A 25,401-nucleotide genomic window follows, 5' to 3' on the forward strand; every position below is an offset into this window, starting at 1 on the left:
CATAATATTTCTTTTATTCAGATCTTGTTGCATACTTGGTAAGGGACCAAAGAATTAACCTAAAAGGTTATAACTTTCCCATACTGTCCAAATCTCATTCTCTGGCAGTTTTTGAGTGGCTCTGCTCCAAGATCTCTTAGGAATAGAAAGTTTAACCATAGTCTGAATGGAACTCCATGTCCACTTTCATTCTGTGAGGTTTGCCACCCTGTTCTCCAGTGCTTTTCTTCTGTTTACCAAAACGTGACTCAGAGAAAGCAGTGAAGACACCCTGTGAGGACACTGGTGTGAAAACTGGATCTGAAATTTGTCTGACACATATTGCTGGCACCCCTCCTTGTCTCTAGTTGTTGAGTAACGTTAAAGGAAACCTTCAAAATAAAGGTTGGAAGACTTGGCCTGTATTATGTCTCTGTGTAAGCAGTTACTGTATTTACCACAAGAAGGGCATGTGATGACAGACCAGAGAGAAAATGGTTTCTACAGCCACACATGGGTAGGAAAGAGAGAGACAAGTGTATCCAACAACCTGTAGAGTGCACTGTGGAAAAACACTGAGAGAACCCAAGATAAAATCTACCCTCCTCATTTATATCCCGCTAACCGAAAATAAACCTTTTCCATCTACCGAGCAACACGGTCCCTTACTGAGCTACTCAAGACAGAGCTTAACAATCTCAGGAATCAGCAGTCAGCAGGGCTGAGCAGGCTGAGCAGAGCACCAAACTGGTAAGGCTTTGATTCTAGCAGGGCTGAGCCTTGTGGCATTGCCCTTTGTGCCATGGAGATGTACCAGCTCAACTGGAGCTTGTTTGCATGGCTTTAACAGGATGCATATACTGTGTCTTGCCCCTGTGTTTATGTGCCAAGGCACATTAAAGTATCTTGGTGATTGTAGATTGAAATATCTGTCAATAAAAGAACAAGGAGACTACAATATAGGCCTCTAATGTAAGCACAGAATAGAGCAAATGTGTCTGCATTGAACAAGTAGTTTTTGAGACAGTACACTCCCAAGTTTCATTTTACTGTTCCCTCCCATGTTCTTTAACATAAGGACTTTATCAAACTTACCCTGAAAGTTGCTTATTAACTAGAAAGAGAAAAGAAAGTGCTTTCCCATGGTTATGTTAGACTGTATTAGGCTTACTATCCTTCCAAGAAGCTACTTAGTGAGTATGTGAAGAGGTGAAGAACAGAGATATTGCTCATACTTCAGCAGCTAAGGAATCTGTAACATATGTGAATTTAATAACATAAGATCAGAATCATGTCCAAAGGATTAGAAATGTGTTTGGACAAAGACTTTTCAAGGTCAGAATACGTTCTCTTGAAATGTTTAAGTCAAAGCTTAAAAAAGACTTATTGTGAGACCTCCTCAGAGACTGCAGTGCCCAGTTTTAGTCAACAGGTTTTGAAGGGCTCCACCATAGGAGGTGGAGAAAAGGTCAAGAAGCCTCTGCTTAGTGGATATTAATGAGTTTTTGACATGGAATAGCGATAAGGCTTTCTGTCCCAATAGGGAACAGGAGGCAGCAATCTGGAAGTTCCCTTTCAGTTAGATTTCCTACAGAGTTAAACAGTTGAAGAGAGATCCCAGATCATTCTTGGTGTGAAACTTGCTGGAGAAGACTGGGTGAGTTTGGACTAGAGAACCTTAAAAGCAGGGTGAGAGACAGTAAGGTTACTCTGCTACTGTTTTTCCTTCTCTTCTGATATGAAAGATACCTAAAGAATAACTGGAATAATTAAAAGATAAATGGTTATACAAGAATAGGTGGAACTACTACTGACAATAACCTGAACTGATAAAACACTTGTAGCTGATATAACTGCACTTGCTAGCTTGGGGCAGAGAGAGGGACAGAATTTCAGTTTAAAAATAAAGACCAGGTTTTATGTATTGAGATTTAATACCATTTTTATCCATTGGACTTTACAAACAAGATTAGTAATATTTTCCCTCTTTGAAAAGGCAGGAGACTGAGGCCTAGATAGACAAATGATTTTTTTTTAAATAGGTAATATAGTAGGTGCTTCTTTGGAAAGCTTAAGGCTAGAGTCCACCCTTCTGAGTGGCAAGATAGGACTGACCAGTAGACCAAGGTTAAAGCAGGAAAGTTTCTCTGGCACGGAGAAGCCTATAGCAGGTGGGAAGTTGAGGATCTGATTTAGCAAGGGAGGGGACATTTGTATGACTAAAGTTACATGTGCAAATGTTAGAATGATTGAAACTTTATTATGTGTCACATAACTTTTCAGATTTATCTCTAAACAGATAAGGAATCACTGCCATATTTTTCTTTAATATGTGTCCATTTATGTGGTGTAGATTGTTTTGCACAGGAGGATCAGCAATGGATTGCTTTCAGCCTGACCAACTGGTCACTCAGCTTTCATAGATGGGCTCAAATGTACGTCTTTCCAGAGATGTCAAACAGTGGCCCAGCGATCAGTGATATTTTATATATTGCATAGTTATCAGTGTGAAGATTAATAATTCAGCCATCCCATCTTCTGATGTTAAATCAATTGACATCTACACCTGTTCAGTCCTGTATAACAGAGAAAAAAAAACAGTCAGTGTAATTTATGCATCTAACTCTTATGCACCTCTCATTAATAAATCCTGCTATGTCCTTAATTTTTTTCTGTAATTAAAGTAAGATGGGAAAGAAGTATCCTTGCAAGACATCCAGGGGAGAGGTCATCTTCCTAAACAATGAGGCTTTCACAGGTAGCTTGATGGCAATCATTAGCTAGAAGGATTTCAGTAGCCATCTATACTCATCCGGCAGGAGGGCTGCCCAGGCTGATTCGATCTGGGATGTCCTATTAATCTCACTGAGAAACTGGTGAGCTTTGTCATCGTGTTGCCTCCGCCTTGTGCTCCCACCTTTGCTGTATCCACTGCTCTTCACAGCCTTACTGTCCCTGGGGCTTCTCTGGTCTTCCCAGCAGAATGAGCCTCCTGAAGCCCCTGGGCCTCAGTCTCTGGCATGTTGCTGCATACTATAAGGAGTAGGGATCCTAACAGGTAACAAGGGCACTGTCAGATTCGGTGGGAGAAAGAATATAAATATTTTGAACAGCCATGAAATCAGTTAAAAATAACAAGTTTAATACCCCCAGCCAAAAGGAGGCGGTAGGCGATGACAGCTTGGCACTGTGTCATCAAGATCGTTCGCATTGCTGCAGGCTGAGGCGAGAGGAGTTTTCCCAGCAGCTTCCCAAGCGGCCCCAGTTACGCTGAAGCCCAGGGAACTGCTCTGGTTTGTGTGTCAGCAGTGTTATCAGCTTCAGCGGGCGACACGTGCAAGGCTGAGGTCGTGTCCTGACAGGTGAGCACTATGCAGCTCCCTTTCAAGAAAGGGTGGGAAACACCTTCCTTCAAAACTGTGAAACATTTGTGCTAGCTGGCATGTTGTGATCACACCTCCACACATTTCTGCACAAAATTTAAGGCAAAAAATGTAAACTTGAGACCACAGATACCCAGGCCTTCACCTGCCTGTATGCGATAGCCAGCAGATTCAGTGGGAGGTGGACTTGAGTTGACAAAAATGTTTCCTCCCTACCCCTTGGGAAAAAGCTGAAGGATTTTAATTTCTGAATACATGTGGAACAACAGTCATGGAAATCTTGATCAACGATTTTCCAAAAGCGTGAGTGATGCCAAATAAACTTCAACTTGGTGTGTCAAAAAACACACCTTGGTATTTGAAGGTCAAAATGTAATTTTCTAAAAGAATCTTGCCAAACCTATTAGAAATAAAGGGGTTTTTATGTAAATATGCCTCTTCACTTATCAAGACATTGCAGTATTCTGCTAGTACATTAAGACAGGGAATAATATCTAAAACAGTAATCTTTTTTCAAACTCAGTAAATGTGAAACGTACATAAATAAATTAGTTGTTAAAATCTGTTGTGTGCTAAAAGCATGAATTTAATTTTAAAGATGCAGTTTTTCTGCTATTGATTTTCACTTAATTTAACTACTTATCTCAAAGCATAAGTAAAGATTACATGCATGTGCAGAGAGAAAGAGGGAGAGAGAAATACTGTGTTGGAAGCAACATACTATCAAGATTGAGTGTCATAATTTCACAGTCACTTCTGTCCCCTCTCCCTCTGCTTTATGTCTGTTGAGCCCAGGCTGCTCTCCTGGGGAATTCACAGTGGTCATATTATTTTGGAGTTTCAATTCTGCTCTTCATTTCAGGAATACTTTCCTGTATTTAATTTTGATATTTAAACAGATTTCTCACATCTTGACTTGAATCTTTTAAGGAATTTTTGGCTTCTCCCAATTTATTTTTTTCACCTTGCAATATACATTGTGACTACAGCATAGGAATTTGAGATCAAATAAGAATACAGGAATATAATATAATTGCTGCTGTAGGAATATACAGTTATGTTGCATAGGATAGGCCTCAAGTAACACTAAAAAACTTGTAATGATATAAAAGTATAATGTGTTAACGCAAAAATATTTCTTTCCTCAGCAGAACTAATATCTTTGAATACCTCTTTACAAGGCTTGTCTTAAGGCAAAAGGTTATAGCTTTGACATAGCTTAAAAAGGATCAAAGGCACCACAAAGGAGTTTCTCTGGTCAAGTATTTGAGATTACCTGGTACAATTACTCTGAAATGAATTAAAAGTAAATGTTAAATGAACCTGCCTGACATTAGTTCTCCTCCAGTCAGGCAGGCATTTTATTTGTTGCATTGCCAGAACAGAAAAGGAATGAAAACTCGAGTCTGTGGAAGTGAATACTTAATAAAGAGAAACAGTTCAATCACTTTGACATGGAGTTAAAAGAATAGTTTTCCTATAGGTGCTCAGTGATTACAGCAAGAAGTCCAGTTGATAAAACAGAAACACAGTTCCATTTTGTTTAGAGTAGGTTTTGCAAATAGCAACAACCTCTTTAATCCCTCCTGCATGCATTTTCCTCTTAAGGCTGTAAAATTTGAGATTTATGAGTCTGGATTGTCATTTGAAATGGAGGGGAATTCTCTGCAAAGACAGCGTTCAACAGAGTTAAAAAGTTCAACTACTTCTTCAAGGGAAATTTACCAATTTGACAGAAATACCAATTTCAAATTCATTATGAAAAATTAGAGGCCTCAGTTTCAGATGGCACCTACTCACGTGCCCTGGTTTTAAGCATGAGAATGATATTGCAAGCATTGAAATATTAGGCACATATGAAGCAGTTCGCAATAGCAGTGTCTAAATTAAAATGTGATTTAAAGAAAGGGAAATTGGTATGTTCTTTTCCCGGAATAAAGGAATTTCTGAAAATAGTACAATATTAAGTGAGATAATGTTTTGATTGTAAGTATATTTCTCCTGGCTCCTGTTCTGTTGGAATGTCTTTCATTTGTGAGGTCGCAGTACACTTTTATGTTATTACTCATTAGTTTCAAGACTGAGGCTGAGGATACCCCATGATCCTCAAATTTAACGCTTAGTCTGATTAGGCTTTAAATGACAATAGTTTTCCTACAAGCTAATATGTGTGTAGCACTGCTTTAAAGATATAAAGCAGAAGAAAGTCCCATATGGGACAGTAACTAAGCTAGTGGAGCTAAACCCGTTATTCTGTGAGACAAGGAAATGAACCTTGCTTCAATTCAGCTGGAGCCTGTTTTTTGGGAGAAGTTGTCTGGCGCCACAAAAGAAATTAGTAAGCAGAGACCTGAAGACTATTAAGTTTATTTTAAGAATGTGTTGCCAAAGATCTAATAAATTTACTTACTGCTGCAGGCCATGCATGCATGAAGCCTTACTAATCCAGGTGGTGGTTTTTTCCTTCAGAGGGAGGTGCAGGGTGTGGATGCTTAGGAAAAAAGGTATTCTGCTTTAGGTAATGTGGGCATTGTTAAATGACAGACGTGACAGATTGAGTGGTATGTTTGGGTTTTCTCTGTTACTACTCACAAGGAAGTTTAAATTATTTTTCTGATGCGAAGTTAGTTTGTAACTACACAAAGTGCTAATTAGTTTCATTACAACATAGAAATAACTTTTTATTGAGACTAATTCTTTTAAACCAAATAATTTTTTGTTGTTATTTTTTAATATTCTACAGATGACCTTTTAAAGTGTTTGAATTTGCAAATTTACCATATTACGGTTCAGGACTAGTTGTACCCTTGAGTTTTCTCAAGACTCTCTTGTGTGCACACATGAAAATCACGTCATTAGACTTTAGGTATCTAATAGTTAGCTACCTAGACTGGTGGGTTGAATACTTTCCCTTTATATTCAATGGAGTGGTCCAAATCTTTCCAGAGACTAATCCAGCTGATTGTATCAGATGTACCAGCAGTTCCTGAATATGCAGTTCTTTCCATTTATTGTGCCTAGACAGCTAGCTTAAATTAAACATATGTCTTTTAAATGAGAAAATTGGATTTATGAATCCTGCCCTTAAGTGGCAGGTCTCTTGCTTTCACCTTTTGTGGAACAGGAGCCAGTTGATTATGTGCAAAAACATACTGTGTTTTGCCAGTAGTTGTTATTCACGGGAACTGCTGAATTTGGGTGCTCTGATTTTTTTTCTGCTTAGAAGCAGTGGTCATTATTTATCCAATATGCAATAACATAAAGCATAATTTCAACATAAGGACTTATCTTTACATTAAGAACAAAGACTTCTGAGAACAAAGTGCTGCTAATAGAGCCGTCTATAGACAGCCCTACATCCTGATACCCTCTGTTTTCTGGGTCTAGTGGGACATTATGTTCAGTAGCTGTCAACTGTTCCCTTTCAAATGCTTCCTCTCCTGTCCATCCCCTTGGTTTCGGTTTTGTTCTGCTTCTCTTGTATCTGTTTACATGAGTTAGTTCTCCAGAAGGGAGGGTAAGCTCCCAAACATTTAACTCTTTCTTGTCCATTGCTCCTTTCAAATAAAGGCTATCAGCAGTGATTGCTACCTGCTGATTAGTTTAAAATAATCACTGATAAGTGCCTAGCAAATAAGACAATACCAACCAAGAGACAGGTGGCACGCTTTTTTTTTTGCCTTTTTTTTTTTTCTCCTGTTCATCACCTTAGAAACAGTGTCAGGACAAAATAAAGTCTTTCTTCTGACTCGTTTTCTGACATCTCTTAAATTCAGCATAACGACAACTTTGGCATGTGCCTGCTGCACCCAGAGTTTGTTAGAGGTCTGCCTTCCAAACACCAGCCTGTTGGTGACTGCTTGATCTCAAATACTGGCCAAAATCAGGTGCATTCAGCATAGCTTCAGGTTATTATTTGCAGTGTATCCTGATCCTTTAATATGCTCACTTTCATAATTTTGATATGTCTGTCTGGTTGTTTTCTTCAATGTTGCATTCAGGCTGAAAGGGTAGAGTCTGATTATGAATTGTGTTGGGCAGATTCTGTGTTGAATGCCTCGCTCCCATTGACTTTCAGTGAGACAAAGTATTTCTGGAAAGAAAACATTGTCAGTTCTGATTTGTAATGAGAAAAGGCCTGTATTGATTAGAAAAATATAATTTCTATGGAACAAATACTTGTGGTACTTCAGTTTCTAAAGAAATCTTTCCATATAAACTGTATGATGATCTAATGTATCAATGGGATTTAGATCAGATCTTTTGGTCGTTGTCATCATAGTAACCTGTCTGGCTGTACTGTGAATGTTGCAAGATTTTAAAGTTCTGTAATATTGTATTGTTGGTATGTACCTAGACCAAGTATTATATATCCATTATTTTGTGAGTGTATTAATATATAAATATGTCTAATTAATATACATATTTTGTTTTGTCTAATGAACTGTCATTGTTTTACTTGTAGTCTACCCTTAATTTCATTGGTCTCTGATAGGAAAATCGACGCTTCATCTGACATAGTTTAAATGTCTACTTTAAAATGAGATTAATCAAATTCTAGACTGGGACTGTCAGGAGAAAATGTTAGCTAAAGTGATTCAGTGAATCCTATTCTATATTTGTTCTCCATCAGTAAATACTGAACAGTTGCTAAGTCTTTGAGTTGAGCAATAAGACAATTTCTTATCCTGTGAAAATGTTTTGAGATATTTTATTTTTAATCAGGACAAAAAGTCTTATAAAGTTTTGCAGAATAATTGAGCATAGGCTTAAAAGATCAATTGTACAGTTTAGAATTTTTAGGGTTTACATTAAAATTAGTTTAATTTTAAATTTTAAATTTAATTTAGAATTAATTTAAATTTTTAAATTTTCATATTAATATGAAAAGTTATATATACCTAAAAGACTTAAGGCAAACTGTAGAAAAAGATGAAAATTCAATATTTATACCCTACCAATATTTTCAGTAAAGAGATTAATCAAAGCCAGTCTTTTTGTGCACAACTTTGATTTTTATGGATTGGTATTTTGAGGAAGAAGAGGAATGATTTGAATAATTTTTCTCGAGTTGTACTTTGTCCAGTCTTGCTAAGAACTTTTAGGGTAGCTCAGTGTCTTTCACTGCTGTTACGAACAATGATTCAGCAGCATATATAGGTATGTGCTTAAGCATTTCAATTAGTAGAATTTCAGTAGTACCCTGAATCCATGAAATTATTTACATATTCACTATTGGAGCTATAGAAGTGGGAAGCATTCAGCATCCTGCAGAGCTAGTCCCTTGTTTACAGCACAAAGTCCCAAATCAGCAAGTGGATCTCTTGGATTCCCTGGAAATCAGTTACAAAGCTAACCACTTAGTATCTATAAAGGCTTTCAAACACACAGAATGCTCCAGCATCTTTTTTTGGTGATTCAAACTGGGTTTATCTGTCTGCTTTGCTCTCTTCTTTGAAAGCTCGAAAGCTCTTGGTGCAGCCAATAGAGTGAAGGTGTCCTGGCTCCTGGTGAACTGATTTAAACTGAAATTAATTTAAAGCTATGAAATGCAGTGATTGAAGAACCAGTGCATGTTTACTTCCACAGTTTCTGTAAATGAAAATCTGGTTAACCTCTTAATCAGAGTCTGGTTAATCTCCTGCAGAAGAACTGGCCATAGACTTGAATTGGGAATTCCTTAAATTTAACTCAGCGTGAATCTCTAGACTGTGCTTGGAGACATCCTTAGTTACGCTTAGTTGAATTTTACTAGGATCAAAATTTAATATGCATTGGCTAGCCTTTACATTCATGTCTCTTCTCTCACGTCCCTTCTCTTTTTGTAACAAAGCAACTATACAGTATTCTTCAGATATTTTTTCTGCTACATGACTTCAAGCATTTGTTTAGTCTGAGCCCTGGCAAATGCGGCCATTACAACTTGTTTCTTGGGGGTAGACATAAAACAGAAGGAAAAAAGAGTTACAGAAACTACTGAAAGACGGAAACTGTCTGCAGTTCATTGGATACCAGCAATTACACTCCAGGCAAGCCAAGTCCATAATGCTGAGAAGTGTGTGTTTTCTCAGGAGAAGTCAGAGAAAGCATTGTTTTAGTCTCTAATCACTAGGGGCTAGTTTAGGGGGTTGGTTTTGGTTGTTCTGCAAATATATTGAGCTACAGTGGCAGAGAGAGTGCAGAAGGGTGCAGAGTTCAGCAAGTTATTTCAGTGATTGGAGTCCATTATGGTACATTTGAAAAAGACTTATAAAGGTGAAGCATTTTGATGGGTTTCTAACTGGATAAAATTATTAGGTTAGCTTATGCATTGTTGAAATCAATTCAAAACATTCTAATGGTGTATTTTTAAGTGCATTTCGCGTCTGTGAATAGTTTTTCTATATGAAATTAAGGCAGTTTTACAAGATATGCCTTTTCTGATGATCATAGCAGAGAGAATAGCATATGATATGTTGCCCCAATACATTGAACAAAAAATATTTATTATCTGTTTTATAGATGGGTTTTTTTAATAGTTTGACAGAAAAAAAATTTACTTGAGACCTTTGCCTTTTTAACCTGGAGCTAGCATGTACCGGGACTGTGACACAGTATGGGAAATCAGAGTTGTTGAAACGATGTGTCTTGAGCTGAACATACAATATCTTCTCTATATTTATTCTGACTAGCAGAATCACTTAAGATAATATGTTCCTCCTCCAGTCCGGCAAAAAACATATCTATACAAACCATGAATAATGACTTGCAAATAGTGTGGGGATCAAAAAACTTGGGAAGTGATAAGGTTGACAGGGAGCTTCATGGATAAATAGGGAATCATGATGTTGGGGACTAAGATTTCTGCATTTCATATCAGATTTAACTTCTAATAAAACTGTTGAGGTAACTTTATTCTGGTATATATTACCTAAATTAGCTTGGCACAGAAGGAGGCTAATCAGAGGATGAAAAAATGGAACAGAAGTCTATAGATGGACAATTCCCTTTTCTTGCCTCTCCCTGTGTCTTTGTTTTCTCTGCAGGTTGAACTCCAGTTCTGGAGTGGGTTTCCTTTTTCAGATGCTTCATGTACCGGCTGCAATGAGGAGATCCATAGCAAGGAGAAGGATAGAGTAGTGCTGACTTCAGTAACCCTGTCTGAATGAGGCACCCAGTAGGGTCAAATATTTTGAACCAAAGAAGAAAGACTGCAGCTCTTGCAGACATGCAAACAAATCAGCAAGCAGTAGCAGAACCTGGAAAGAGCTGGAGGAAGAGAGAGGAAACATGATTTGTTAATGTGTCTTGCTATGTTTTTAATTGTGCCATACAAAGATTCCTGAACTATAGGTGGACTATTAATATTTCACAGTTGCTCTGGTTCTCCTTATTAAGATCCTTTTGCAGTCTGTTTAGGAAGCAAAGTAAGAAGAGAAAGGAGAAAAGGCCAGTAGTAAAAATTTTTGAAGAAACACTTCTTAATGGTTTATTTACCGGTAGTTTTTTTCCTCTGTCTTTCTTGTGTTTGATGTATGCTCTTTGCCCTGGAAGAATTTATAGGTTGGGGTTTTTTCCCATTAAACAACCTCACCTAATGACTAAAGAGAGCAGATAGTTTGCACCATAAAGCTCTGCAAGTACCAGACAGTTGTGTTTGTGCAGACTTGGATATTGTGGACACAATGAGTCTGTGTGTCTATGGTTATACAGGTTAGGCACTGTTTAGCTGATTCATCTCTGACTGATTATGCCATGGATACCATGTAGGGAAGCCAATATCTATATCAAGATACATCAATTTCTGTTGTGTCAATAAGAGAACACTGTGCTGTAGTTGTATGCTTTTGTTTATGAATTAGGGTTCTGGGGTAGCTCCTAGGGACAGCAAAGCTACAATCAGACATTCTTTATGGAATGCCCTTCAGGTCGCCAGTGCTCAAGAGACACAATTTAATGACAGAGATATATTTTATACCGTCTTCACATAGTCCAGTGATCTATAGAGAGAACCGGAACTGATTCTTTCTTTCTCTGAGCTCTTTGCATCATGATAGAAAGTTCTGACAATCTAATCTGTATTTTTCATGGAGGTTTTATATCTTTTTAAAGATATCTGAGCAGCCAGGTTAGAAAGATGAATGCTTAAATGAGAAAATTCATTTTAATATTTTTCCCTTTAACCAGTTTACTGACAAAGCCTTTTTCTCCCTCCTGTTATTCATGTTGAATAACTGAAACTGGAGTTTCTGGAAGACTTGATCTTTCTAGAAATTTCTGGTTTGATGACCTATGCAAAAATAATATATCACCGTTTTCTGACAGGTGACCAATTTGCTGACAGGACTTCTATAAAGACCAATTCTAGGTGACATCCATCTTTGACTTGTCATGTTCAGGCAAACCTTTTCAGAGGGTATTGTCCTCAGCAGCCTCAGTCAGTCATGAAATCACAGTCATGAAGTCACTTTGTGACCCACCTTACTCCAGATCCTTAGCTTTAGCTCCTTACAAAGTTTTTGACTGTGTCTCACAACTCTTGCCATCTCATTTCTCGTGACTGTCTCACTGCACCACGTCCTGTCTAGCATCTTTGATTTAGCCCTGCTGCACTCTGATCTCTGGCAAAATTCAAGAAACAGGTTTTCATTCATCACTATAGCAATGTCTTGCCAACCACGTCTCACTGATATATAAGCAAAGTTACTTTGGATTTACCTTGTTGTAACACGGCCCTCCTTCCTTTTGTTTAGTTTTAAAAGCATGTAATGGCTTCCACCTCCAAACTTCTGATGTATTTGTATTACAAGCTTTTGTCTGGGAGAGGAATAAAAGCAAACCTGTCACTGAGGTATAGTGCCTGAATTATTTGCCTAGCAGCTAAATGATTGACCAAGCCCAAGGGAAGTGCTAATGAACAATGCAAAATTCATTTGCCTATAGAAATATTATTGTAGGACAGATAATTAATTTGATAGGGAACCAAATTAAGATGGCATGTGCAATTTTATTTTTGATATTTTATGATTTCTGAAAGCTATACTCTTAATATTCTTTACAGACCTTACGTTTGCGCGGTGCTTGGCTCTACTATGTTGTAGAAAAGGCCCAGTTTCATCTAGTTCAGGCATGGTGGAATTCATCTTACCCAGCTTTAGATGACTATAATAAAAATGTCAACAACCTAACTGGTCATGACAGGCATCTTTAAGAGCTGCTGAGGAAAAATGCATGTATTTCTGCATATTTTGAGGCACAGCTAATCTCATTCTAAAATAGATGCCTAAAATAAGTCATAGCCTTACAAAATGCCTCTTTCCCGGTTTTGGCTATAAAGACAGTTTAGGATTTCTAGCCCAAAAATAAATACCTGAAGTTAGGTAAGATGTATCATATGCTTCCTACTCTATTGTGTCAGAGGTCTGTAATAATAATAATAATAACAACAACAACAACAACAACAACAATAACAACAATAGTAACAACAACAACAACAACATGGGTTCTATTCCTTGGGTGACATCGGACCATGAAATGGCTTAGAAAACATTTCCTCTAAACACAAAAAGCACGAAGTGAAGAAAGCAAGATCCAAAATATCTATATTCTTTTCTTAAATTTCTAAATCTGATGGGTTTAGGACTGCACATTCTAAAAGGTGAACAATATCTATTTCAGGGGCAGAAGCAGGCCTGTAGAAATGAAGGCTTGCTGGAAGGCCCCTGGAAATAATACTTTCATTTAGTTGGGTTTTTTTACTCTGAGAAAACATGGAAAGAAACTGCTGAAAGCAAGAAATTGGTGGAATTAAGACAGTATTAAGTCTTTCATGTTGCGTTTCTTGTGCTTTTTGCTTCCTAAGTTTCATCCTCTCATTAGGTTTCCAACTCAGTGTTGTTTCACATTTCCCATAGCATCAATGACAGGAATTAACTGGTTTGGTAGTTGGCTGCTGAAATTTCTCCGTATGACTGTTCCTTTTTAACAGCTGGGATTTTTTATCTTGTATAGTAATTTTGATATGTTCAGTAATTATCTGCAAATAGGGATTACATTTAAGGTTGAACTATTTAAGACACTAGAGATGAAATGTAAGAGACCTGTGTGTAAGCTGTAGATTGTGTGCCTATGTCCACAACATGTTTAAACCATTAGTTCTTTCGGCAGTAGAACAAATGATGCCGCATTTCCTATTGCTTTCCATCCCATGGCTGGAATCTCTTCTTCTAAAAAGATACAAACTCTACTAGAAGCTTTTCCTTCAGCTGGGGGGTTTCCAGTGTCATTCTTATTTCTAGTAAGATCATGCAGCAGTATTTTTCTCAATAGTGATAATAATAGGTTCTCTCTCCTTTAATTGGCAGTCAATTTTCATTCCTTTTATATCTTAGAAACTTTTATCCCTCTGTGAAATTATGTTTAAATAGGGCAGTGTGTTCAAGGGTGGCACACAAATGGCTTTTCTCACTACATTAATGAACAAGACATATTCTGTTGCGTTTGTCCCGAGAAAATAATGGAAAGACATAACATATGGCTAATCTAATGTAAGTGCTAGTATAACTAACACTATAGTTACTGGTTTTCTTGTGGTGCTCATTACAGTTTTTGGTATGTGCTGTTGTAGCCTTCCCCTTTGTCGGTAACAACAGAGATCAAAAGAGAAGAAAGAAGCAAGACAAGGAGTGCAGCATGATACTCCAGTAACTATTTCCCTCCTTTTGTTTACACAGTACCATTGCCTTTATGTTAGATTACACAAGTATGGTTGTTTTTTTCTAGTAGACAGGTCAATAAAGAAATACATACCCTTGTCTGTGAAGCAGAGTGGAAGTATATGGAAGGGCTGCTTAATTTTTCAAGGAATAGAATGGAAGAAACTGGAAGGGGAAGACCAAACTCCATTTGACTCTTCCTCCAGTAGTTAAACCATGAGTGAACTGAAATTCTTAGATATGTTTCTCTGCTGTTCAGAGGAATTACTTTATTCACTGGCTTGTGTACGGAAGTGTTAATTTCCTTGCACATTTCAGACAGTCCTTACCTGAGCAAACCTTGTTCTGTAGCAGCACCTTGTGGGAAGGAAATCAGACTACAGCCTGTCATACAAGCCAACGTTCCCAGAGACAGTTGCTGAGTGAGCATCTGCCTTCAGTGAGCTGAACAGGTTATTTTATTCTTGCTATGGAAATCAGAGGATTCTCCTGAGTAATAACAAACACATCCAGTAGGATGATATACAGAACTTGATTTGTCATGTGCTTTTATCTGTGGCATCCAGAATGCCTACACTGACAAGAAATGCCTTTTTGCTGTGAAAAATCAGTGAACAGGTGGAGGTAAACTGTGCATTAGAAAGTAAAGCTATGCTATATTTTGTCAGAAATGTGTTAATCTAATTTGAGATATTCAGTCTGTTGCCCAAATACTTGGTTTATAGTCAGTGAAATGGGTGCTAGCTCTTTTCAGCTATTACCTTTCCAACTGAATAAGAAGTAGCATTTTTAACTGGACCTTAGAGTGCCATCTGTTTCCATTTGTTGTTTCTGGATTGCTTTTTTAGACTAAGAAAAACTGCCATTTCAATAAACACTTCCTGCTGGTTTACAGTTGTACAAATCCCATTACTTGTAGACACAACGGCTTTATTTCTGCTGGGAGCAAGAGATTAGCCTGAGGCATGCTCAGATCTTAGTCTGCTGCTTAGTGTTTTGCAGCTGGAGTTAAATGGCGTCCATATCATCCTGTCAAAAACTTTGAGGGATACTTCCTGTGTTCCTGCATTGCTTTGGCTTCAAAAAATGGAGCCTACTTCTGCTGATAAATATATGGGCATTTTTGTTTGAGGAGGACTGTGAAGTTCTTCCCATTATTGTAAGAGGAAATAGTGTTCAACTTAAGGACAATGCTATTGACATCAACAGCTGCCAGCCAGAGATGCTGACTTGGTCCATGTTAACCGCCCAGTTTCCCTATCTGACTGTACTGCTTGGTGTCCTGTGCTTTCAATTCCTAGTGTTTGAGTGCATAGAAACCATCCATGTTCAGTGAGACTGCATGGAAGCTGTTGTGTTACTGCTATAGTAGAGACCTTGGAAATGATGCCTGGAGTCTACTTTCTTCACCGGGAGTGTGTTGCTATAGTTGTGCCTGTGTAAAAAGAACTGTGAGGACATCTTTTGGTCTATTGAAAATTGACTCCAAAACCACATCTCATCAGCTTACTCAGTTGGGGGCGTTCATCGTATTGTAAAGATAGGTTTCATCGTATTGTAAAGATAGGTCATTGCAAAATAGTTTAAGAGAATTCCAATAAGCATTTGTATCTCTCTAAATCTCCTTAGGCAAGCATACTTAACCCAATGGTTACAAGCATGTAAGCTTAGGAAAGCATCAGCATAGCTATAAACTGTGGCATGTATCAGGGATACTTAATCTTGTTGAAACCATTTTCTAGTAAGATGTGGAAGCTGTTCCTAAAATCACACAGTGCTGATGCATAAATTCTAAATGAGTAAGAGCAGAAATTGTTAGATGTAGTGAACCAGATATTGAGTCTTAGAAGCAGGCTGCATGGGTAAATGCAGTCTAAAAGATGGTAGGTATCATCTCCAGTATCTCAGGATAATAAGGGTCTTCCAGTGCTTCTGGCAGTCTGATCATACTGAGGAGGTTCTGCATGATGTCCTGCGTTGTGTGTTATTTGGAAATACCAATTCAGTTCTGCAGAAAATTGGATCATCCACAATTTTTGTAATTCCTAAAAAAGGCATCCTGAATATATTTTGATTAATTCTTGTTCTTTTTCCCTTAAAAAAGAAGAAAATTAGCATACCCTGGAATGAATGTGGCTAGTTTGTATGCATCTAAGATAAAATTTATTCCTATATGTACCAAATGTGTCATGGTTGAGTTCTTTACTTGCTATTTCTTAGTTTTAAATCTTTAAAAACTTTGGTTTGTAATGTCCAGCTAAGATACGCATCTTACCCAGGATACAGGTTACATTAACTTCAAAAGACAAAGTAGTATTTAAGAAAAGTGAATAAATATATCTTCATCGCTTTGTTTTGCAGGAGGCAATAAGCTGAAGAATCAATATTTTCGCCTAAACTGGGCATGGATCTCCTTAGAAAAGGAGTATTATTTAGTAAATGAAGACTCCAAATATCTTGATGTTGTTCTTAAACGGAGAGGTTACCTGGGAGAAACCTCTTTTATAAGTAAGTTCGATTTTAGCTTTATCAATTGCTTCTATAAATCACTGGCCAGCTAGTTGATAAAATGTATCGATACAGCTATATCCTTTTACTAGTGTTTGATACTAAGCAAGCTAGATTCAAAGTAGTATGTTTATTTATTAAAGCAAGTATTTTTGTTGTGCTAAATATATGATTTCTTTAGTTATATGATGACATTTTCACTTTTTTTTTTTTTGTTGGTCTTCTGCAATTGATTTTTTACTTAAAAACCCAAGACCCAGTCATTTTTTCTTTGATTTGATTCATGCCACTGTTGTATTTGTTTCACAGAATCCAGTTCCTGTCCAGATTTTATTTTTCCTGTAATGGGAAAATACAGTTGTAGCAATTGGAAAGACAACAATAAACATACATCATTTCCCAGGAAGGCTATTGTGAGCTGGTCTGATTAGCAGCTACGAGCATTAGGCTCATTTTCTTCAGTCAATGTTGGCAGTCAGCTGAGGCTGATATAGGAGGTGTTGAAAGCTGTTTGCTGGGTAGTGAAAAGGCAAAAAAAGATTGTGTTATCACATTCTGCAACCTCACACCTGTCTCTAGCTTCTGGGTCTGTTCCCATTCTCTTCCTAGTGATGCATTTGGACCAGGGAGCATTATCTTTCTACACTTTCATGTCAAAACCTATGGTGAGCTTACACTGCTTAGAAAAAGGCATGCAATTTAAAGCTGGTTTTGCAGAGATATGTAAGCATTTCCCTGGCATGGAGAACAAGCTCATGCTTAGAAATCAGGTTTCTGCTCAAGTCTCTTTCTGAATAAGAATCTGAGTTTCACGTATTGAGATGTAGTTAGGACACCTATTTTGGCATGAGATTTAAGGGATATAGACACTAACTAAGTAGATCTAACTTAAAAGGCTCTGTTTTGAACAGTGAACTAACTTTTATAATATATTTCTTTTAAAGAAAGTGAAAGAATAAAACAGATTAATGAAATACAAAGTTAAGGATGTGTGGTTTAAATTAATTACTGATACTGATTACAGATACTGATTTGACTTCTGATTCTTTAAATAGAGTTTACAAAATTTTCTACCTATGGATTCAAGTTCGGTTTCTGAATTGAGCTGACTCAAAATCCAGGAAAAGTGGTTTGAATAACTTGCCTCTGACTACCTTAATCCTGCAAAATGGAATTACAGAGTTAGAAAGAACGTAAAAGATATTGGTTAAGATGCTTACTGGCCATCCTGGTCCACCTGCAGTACTAAAGGGGCTGAAGAGTTATAGAAGTTGTGTAAAATATTGGCTATGACTTAGGAGGAAGCACAAGCAGGAAGCAAGAAAGGCAAGTTTTGTAGGGAAAGGTGGTATGTTTTAATACATTAAACAATACAGTTGGAAGAAACAGGCAGAGAAGGGAGAAGTTTTAATTTTTTTCTGAAAACTTGAGAAAGACCTTTAAGATTTGAGTGGGGTACTGTGGGGTTCAAACAGAGGCCAAATGCATGAGTTGGAGATAGTTCTGAAGGACTGTCTAATTTCCATGAGGGCCTGTCAGACAGCCTTAACCTGGGAGGGAAACACCAATGAAAAGCCACTTTAGAGCAGCCTGGGTCCAAGGCAGTAAGGTCTGTGCTGTCTCGGTGGGATGAGCTGTGTTGGATTTTATCCCTTGGCTTTGCAGTTTCAACTTGACTTAAGTTTAGTGATTGTTATTATGCAAACACTGAAATAAGAGGATAAACATTTAAAAAAATGCTTATTGTAGTGGGAATGACCACAGTGGTTCAGTTTTTTCATCTTCTTTCTTCCTTATTCCTTATGTTTTACTCCTTTGTGTCTTTGTGTTTTCCTTAGCTTTCCCCTTGAAGGCTGAACTTCCCAGGTGTGTTTTTATTTTTTCTAGAGAAATAAATAATTTTGAGGGTTTCAGGTAGCATGTTATTTAGATGTTCTGGAACAGAAGAGAACCCAGAATGTTAAAGGGGGTGGGGGGAAATCGGTTGGCCCTTTTGGGCATCCAAGTTCAATTACAGAGAAATGGAAACTTGACTGTAACCTGAGAGAACGTAGAATTTTTCTAGTAGTTAGTTTTGCTTTGGCTAATTCTGTCCAAACTGTCTTTCATAATGTTAACTGATGTGCTTTCACCTCTATGTGTGACACCAATATAAAATTAATCAAGAGTAACAGAGTTGGCTTGAACACTCTCAAGTTGTGAAAAGTGTATTTTTCTAAAACTTCTTTTTTTAAAGATGACAGAATGAGAGAAAAATTATGAGTGATGTTTTTAATGACCAGAATTTCTGATTTTGACAGGTATTAGCACCAAAGATGGTACTGCCAAGAAAGATAAAGACTTCAGAGGAAAAGCCCAGAAGCAGGTGCAGTTTAATCCTGGCCAAACCTTAGCTACGTGGCGAGTACGGATTTTGAGTGATGGTGAACATGAACAGTCTGAGTCCTTTCAAATTGTTCTTTCTGAGCCTGTCATGGCAGTTCTGGAATTTCCTGATGTATCTACGGTGGAAATTATTGACCCAGGAGATGGTAAGAACCTTTCCAGAACTGTACTGCCAATATGTGCATATACCAAAAGATAAACTGGAGGGCAAATGCTATGAGTAACAATGGACAGTAAAGCTTACCTTTCCTCAGAATATTTCTGAAGACAGACTTGGGCATTGGGTAGCCGTTTGTCCTCTATCACTTTAAGTGATTCATGAATATGTAACTGAGGTAACATGCTTTGATGAAATACCTGCGTTTTTCCTATGATATATTATTTCTAGTTTTTTTGTTTTGTTTAGTTTTGTGTTCAGTTTAGGTATAACAGGTTTCGGTTCAATGTGTTTGCAAACAGAATGTATCTGCACAGGTGGCTGGAGGCTGACTTGATTTACTCTGCCATGATAATTCATGTGGGAGAGGATGGTACAGGAAAGTCCAGGCTGGTTGGTCCCTACAAGTTTGGGTCTTGGAGCAGACTAGTTGCATCAGTTAGGCCTTAATATCAAGCTGAGAAGCTCAGTAAGGGTAAGGTTCACTAGACCAAGTACAGCACAAGCTGTGTCAAGAACAAATAAGATTATGGTTAAATGTAAATGAAGAAAGAAGTTGATTTAAAAAAAAAAAGTAGAATGTGCTCTGGTTACTTTGCTTTTCAGCTGCATGCAGAGACTTGAACCCATGGGCCATGGTCACACAAAACTGTCCTTAAGGAATCTTTCAGGTATTGGACGACTGTAACAGCTTGTTTTATATAGTCTTCCCTAATTAACATTTGAAGAGGACTGGGCAGGAAAACTGTCAGAGGTTTCTTAGTTCCTATTTACAAATGCAAGTTAAACCAGAGGTTATCTGACATCCATATTTAGTCACTGAGAAAAAATAGTGCTTAACTTGAAAAGCAGTATGTATGAGACACAGAAATTACTTGAAAATGTGTTAAATCTCTCTCTCTTTTCTATGATCAGATAGCACAACTCAAGATAATCATCTGAGTCTTCTTAGTGCCAACAATAGTTTTTTCTATTTCTTATATTAAGACAGAATTTTACAGTCCCCGAGAATTTGTAGCAATTATACATAAAGTGAAGTTGCTTAGGAGAAAATCAAATGTACAACTGCAAATCAAGGAATATCTACAGGAAAAATATAGAGAGAACTTTGAGGGAAAGGACTGGGTTTCCTAATAATCGTTTACAGCGCAGGGTATAACAAGTTCAGATGTTAACTGAATAGGAACCATCAAAAGTCTTATTCTGCTTCCAGTGAAAATTATTTTTAAATTCATTTATTTGAATGGTGTAGTCTTAGCACCAAAATAGTGAGCTTGTTTGGAAAGCTGTACCAGCCCCTTGGTGTATGGGACATTAGTTAATGTTTTATTCCAAAAAAGAGATTCCATAAGGATGTGTTTTCTTATACGATCTGCTATGGTATAGATCATTCTTCTCTGAGTTTCTATGTTGTTCATAAGGTCTGTTGAACTTTTATAGTGTCATTTTACTCCTAGTTGGATAATTATGAGAGAGACAGGAACAGAACAAATCCGATTCCTGCATTTTTTTTGAAGGATAGAGTTTTTCATTTTGTCAACTTAATGCTAAAGGGAGAAATAAAAGGAACGAATTGGGGTTTTTTAGTGTTACCTTCTGTTTTACTTTAAAACAAAAAGGTAGGGATTTGTTGTTTTGCACATTGAATTTTTGACTTGCTGTATTAGTGAAAGAGTCTACCAAACCTGAATTACAGCTTTTTTAAGGTAGGCTTTTGACCTTAAGTCATGCTAGTAGTATTTTCTAGTTGGAGAAATAAACCAAAGATGATTAGGGGACTGGAACATCTTTCTTAGGAGGAAAGGCTGAGGGACTTGGGTCTTTTTAGGCTGGAGAAGAGGAGACTGAGGGGGATCTTATTAATGCTTATAAATACTTAAGAGGTGGGTGCCAGGAGGATGGGGCCAGTATTTTTTTCAGTGGTGTCCAGTGACAGGACAAGAGGTAATGGGCACAAACTTGATCGTAGGAAGTTCCATCTAAACTTGAGGAGGAACTTCTTTCCTTTGAGGGTGGCAGAGCACTGGAACAAGCTGCCCAGAGATTTTATGGAGTCTCCTTCTCTGGAGATATTAAAACTCACCTGGATGCATTCCTGTGCAGTCTGCTCTAGGTGAGTCTGCTCTGGCAGGGGGGTTGGACTAGATGATCTCCACAGGTCCCTTCCAACCTCTATCATTCTGTGATTCTGTGATTCTATGACTTGTGAATTCAGACCTAATTATCTGATTTTATTATTTTCCATTTCTGAAAAACTAAGAAACTCTACTTCTCTCACCCTCCAAGTTTTTCTTAAAATTTAGCACCATTGCTGATAAATATGGTTTGTTTGTTGTACTTCAGAATATGCTAAAATGCTCCTAGCTATTTTACAGGTGACTTTATGAGGCCATAAATCTCCATTAAACAAATGTGTCTGTTCTTTGCAGAATCAACTGTCTTTATTCCTCAGTCCACCTATACTATTGAAGAAGATGTTGGTGAATTATTTATTCCAGTCAGAAGAAGTGGAGATGTGAGCCAGGAACTGATGGTTATCTGCTACACACAACAAGGTAACAGAATCTACTATAGGAAAAAAAAGGCAAAAATGGAAAAGAGACAGAAAAGCAAAAAGAATTGTTCCATCTATTGCATAATAAAACTGTTTATAACTCTGTTAATTGCTTTTTCATCTAAATACCCTCACTCTCAACTGGAAATGTATTCATCTTTGCAATCTGTCTTTGGGTATTATTGAATAAAGCAGAAAAATTATCATGTTCCAAATTTCTGCTGTTTGTTAGGAGGTAAAGAGGATCTGTGTTCTTTACCTTTATGCAAGATTTTTATATGCAGCCCCATATATCTGCAAGTGATGAGAACTGAAAGCACTGCAGTGATTGCCCAGGATATCCTTTACTTGCTTGTATTTTGAAAAAAATTGGTATAAAATAATACTGCTTAATTGTCATTCTTCTCCTTCCTCTATCTGTCAATCTCCTATTGATTATATCCACACGGGGTCTGGGGTCTCCACACCTGTGCTTTTATTATTATTTTTCATCTGGAGAGATGAAGCAACATTTTTGGTGAGGTGATCTAGAATCAAATTAATTTGGTTTTGTCAAATTCTATCTGTTTATAGTTAATTTCTGGTCCACTGATATCTTCAGTGGATATATACTAAAGGAATTAATTTGTAGTCCTCACAGGGTGTCCTTTGTCAGTGTGTCTTGTGATAGACTACAATGTTCCTTCTGACTGAAAAACTGCAAATGAATTTGAGGAGCCATGTGCTTGCATTGCATCATATAGCAGAAGTAGTTTGTCCAGGGACCTCAGAAATGTAGCCTGGTCAGAGGTTTCAGTCCATCTTATCATCTAAAATAAACAGAAATTAAAAGATAATGAAAGTAAAATTCAGCCTCTGTGAGGGGGTCATGGTAACCATGGTATGTATAGTGACTGTTTTCCTTTTATACCACAGGAACAGCATCTGGCACTGCTCCAACCTCTGTACTTTCTTACTCTGACTACATATCCAGGCCTGAGGATCACAATAGCATTCTACGTTTTGACAAAGATGAACGAGAAAAAATGTGTCGGATAGTCATCATAGATGATTCCTTGTATGAAGAGGCTGAGACCTTTGATGTTTTGCTGAGCATGCCAATGGGTGGAAGAATTGGTGCAGAATTCCCAAGCACTCGTATTACCATTGTACCTGACAAGGATGATGGTAAGACATCATGTAATAAGGTGATAATCCCAGTCCAGGACGGAAACTACAGGTAGCATCATACTGAGATCAGCATGTAGAAGTTGGATTTTTGCGCTTCTTCCTGGTGGTTAAAACACATGCTGCTTCTGTCTTGAGATTTGAAAATACTATTAGAAAGCTACCACCAACTGCTTTCGAAAATACATGTCAATTTTATTGCAGCCTCAAGCCTCTCCTTCAGTGTCCCTAGCATTGATGTGGCAACTCGGTTTCTAGGAATGGCAGCAAAAAGGTTTCCTGGTACTGTTGCTCTCATTTGTGCATGAGGCTGACACCTCAACTGTAAATTTTGTGAAAGGAATACCGATAAGCTATTTTAGTCCTCTCTATGAGGCCATGAACCATCTATTGTGAAACTGTCATATTTCCTAAAGACTAATGTGAGGAATTATATAGTACAGTACTCTTTGAAAGTCTGATGCCAAGATAGACGGCTATTATCAGCACAGTGATTTCTCCCTAGTTAAGGATATAAAAGGTAGCTCTTAAAGGCAGGAAGTTGACACCCATCTAATTGCATTGTAAATACTCATTCTGCCTGAAATTTTTCATGTGTAATTCTGTGACAGAGGTGACTTTGTTTTCTCTGTGAAGCATTTGGGTAATCATATAGCATTCATGAATACAACAGTTTGAAATAACACTTCTTGTAAGGTAACAGATTGTATATCAAATCCAAGCTGAAATAGAAATATGTTTATCTGACTTTGCTGTGATAGCAAATACAGGTTTATTTGTGTAGGTTTTTTACAAATATTTGATTTTTTTAATAATTTTAATGAATTCATGAACTTTACAGTTTGTAGGTAGCAGAGCATAGAATATTGGGAGACTAGCTATAAAAAAATATATCCATGAAGAAGCTGATTACCCAGCTTTTGAAGGTGTTCTTACTGCTTAAAATGTATACAGCAAGTTTGAGATGGGGAGAATGTTTCTCCAAGAGATTATTTAAAACAGAGATGAGTTGAAATTAGGGCATCTAACTTCAGTGGGAACCTCAGTGCCTGTGAGGGAACACTTTTATATACTGTTTTTAGCATTTAAAATAAGATATGGTGGAGTCACCATCACTGGAGGTGTTTAAGGAACGTGTGGACGTGGCATTGTGGGACATGGTTTAGTGGGCATGGTGGTGTTGGTTGATGGTTGGTCTTGATGATCTTACAGGTCTTTTCCAACCTTAGTGATTCTGTGATTCTGTGATACTGTCCTTCATAGGCTTATACAGTCATTTTAACAGTAACCTAGAGTGACTTTGAATAAGAAATTAAGAAATTTAATCAATCACAACATAGTATAGTACTTAACAGTTTATGAAACTCCCACAAGATACTAGGGAAGTTAACAAGAAATCTCCTTTATTTTAACACTGCCATTAGAAAACATGAGAAGTAATTTGGCTTGTATATCACTGTTCAGTTTTAAGTCTAATATTTCCTGCTTTTATGAGCACAACTTGCCTCAATGCTATAAACTTTCAAACAGGAATTATTTAACAAATAATAATGATCTTCTGGGATTTATTAAAAAAGCTGACATGGGGAACTGTTTGGGACATAAGACTAGAACATTTTCATTATGTTACAACCAAAACATCTACATTTGTTGGTAAGAGTAAACAATATTTTGGCTATTGCAATGTAAGGGGGCTTTGAAGGATGGGTTTGGATCGTTTTTATTCACTTGTCTTATTGCATCTAAAATGTTGCCTATGTTGTATTTGAAGTAGTGTGACAGAACTCCTTTTTTGCTTTCTGTATCAGTGAAAGTACTCCCACAAAAAATTCCAGAGTATTCAAAAACTTACTGACAATGCAGTTACCAGTAAAGTGTTATACCACATGCTTTTAGTTTGCACAAAAACATAATGCATGATAACAGAGAACTCTATATGCATTTTGTTTCATCTGAGATCTGTTGTGCTGCCTTTTCTATACAAAGCAGAGTACAGACTATAGAGCAGATAAATGCTAAGTTATACGTTATATATTTATTTATGTATTCACACACACGTATAAATATATATGCTTATTTCAGATTGTGTATATATACACATATTTATGTAACGTGTGAGCAATTTAACACCCTGGCAGTCACAACTGAAATTCCGCATAAATAAGCAGGGGATTTTAAGCAGCATTGGTTATTACTGTTTGCCGTGCACAAAATTAATTTTAATAAGTTAAAACAATATGCTACGTGAAATAAAAAGCATTTTCTTCAGCTTTTAACAATAAAATTTAAGAAAATGCCTAAGATGGAGGTGGATAAAAGCTTTAGCACATATATAATAGTGTATGAGCTATAGTGATGTTATACTAAATTCTGTAGTCCACTTTAGTCTTTTTACTTTACATCTACTGATATATTTTTCTCATTGTTTGTTTAAATTCATCTTCTACTTAACAAAGTTGCTTTGGACAAATGTCACAGCATGTCATTAAGTTGTGATTTCTCCAAGTACTGTGACTGGATTAACATTATGCATTGACTTCTTCAGGTCAAAAGATACAAACAGCAAAGGTCAAA

At 37.2% G+C, this 25,401-nt stretch overlaps 1 protein-coding gene across 1 annotated transcript in view; it reads left to right on the forward strand.

Moving 5' to 3' along the window:
• Positions 1-25,401, forward strand: part of FREM2 (FRAS1 related extracellular matrix 2) — a 137,907-nt gene that overhangs the window by 61,968 nt on the left and 50,538 nt on the right. The window contains exons 3-6 of the mRNA XM_059819912.1: positions 16,418-16,564; positions 18,865-19,095; positions 21,536-21,661; positions 22,576-22,827. Of these exons, the coding sequence (XP_059675895.1) occupies positions 16,418-16,564; positions 18,865-19,095; positions 21,536-21,661; positions 22,576-22,827 (756 nt within the window). The remainder of the gene's footprint in view (positions 1-16,417; positions 16,565-18,864; positions 19,096-21,535; positions 21,662-22,575; positions 22,828-25,401) is intronic.

Source organism: Gavia stellata, chromosome 1 (assembly GCF_030936135.1).
Source record: "Gavia stellata isolate bGavSte3 chromosome 1, bGavSte3.hap2, whole genome shotgun sequence".
NCBI lineage: Eukaryota > Metazoa > Chordata > Aves > Gaviiformes > Gaviidae > Gavia > Gavia stellata.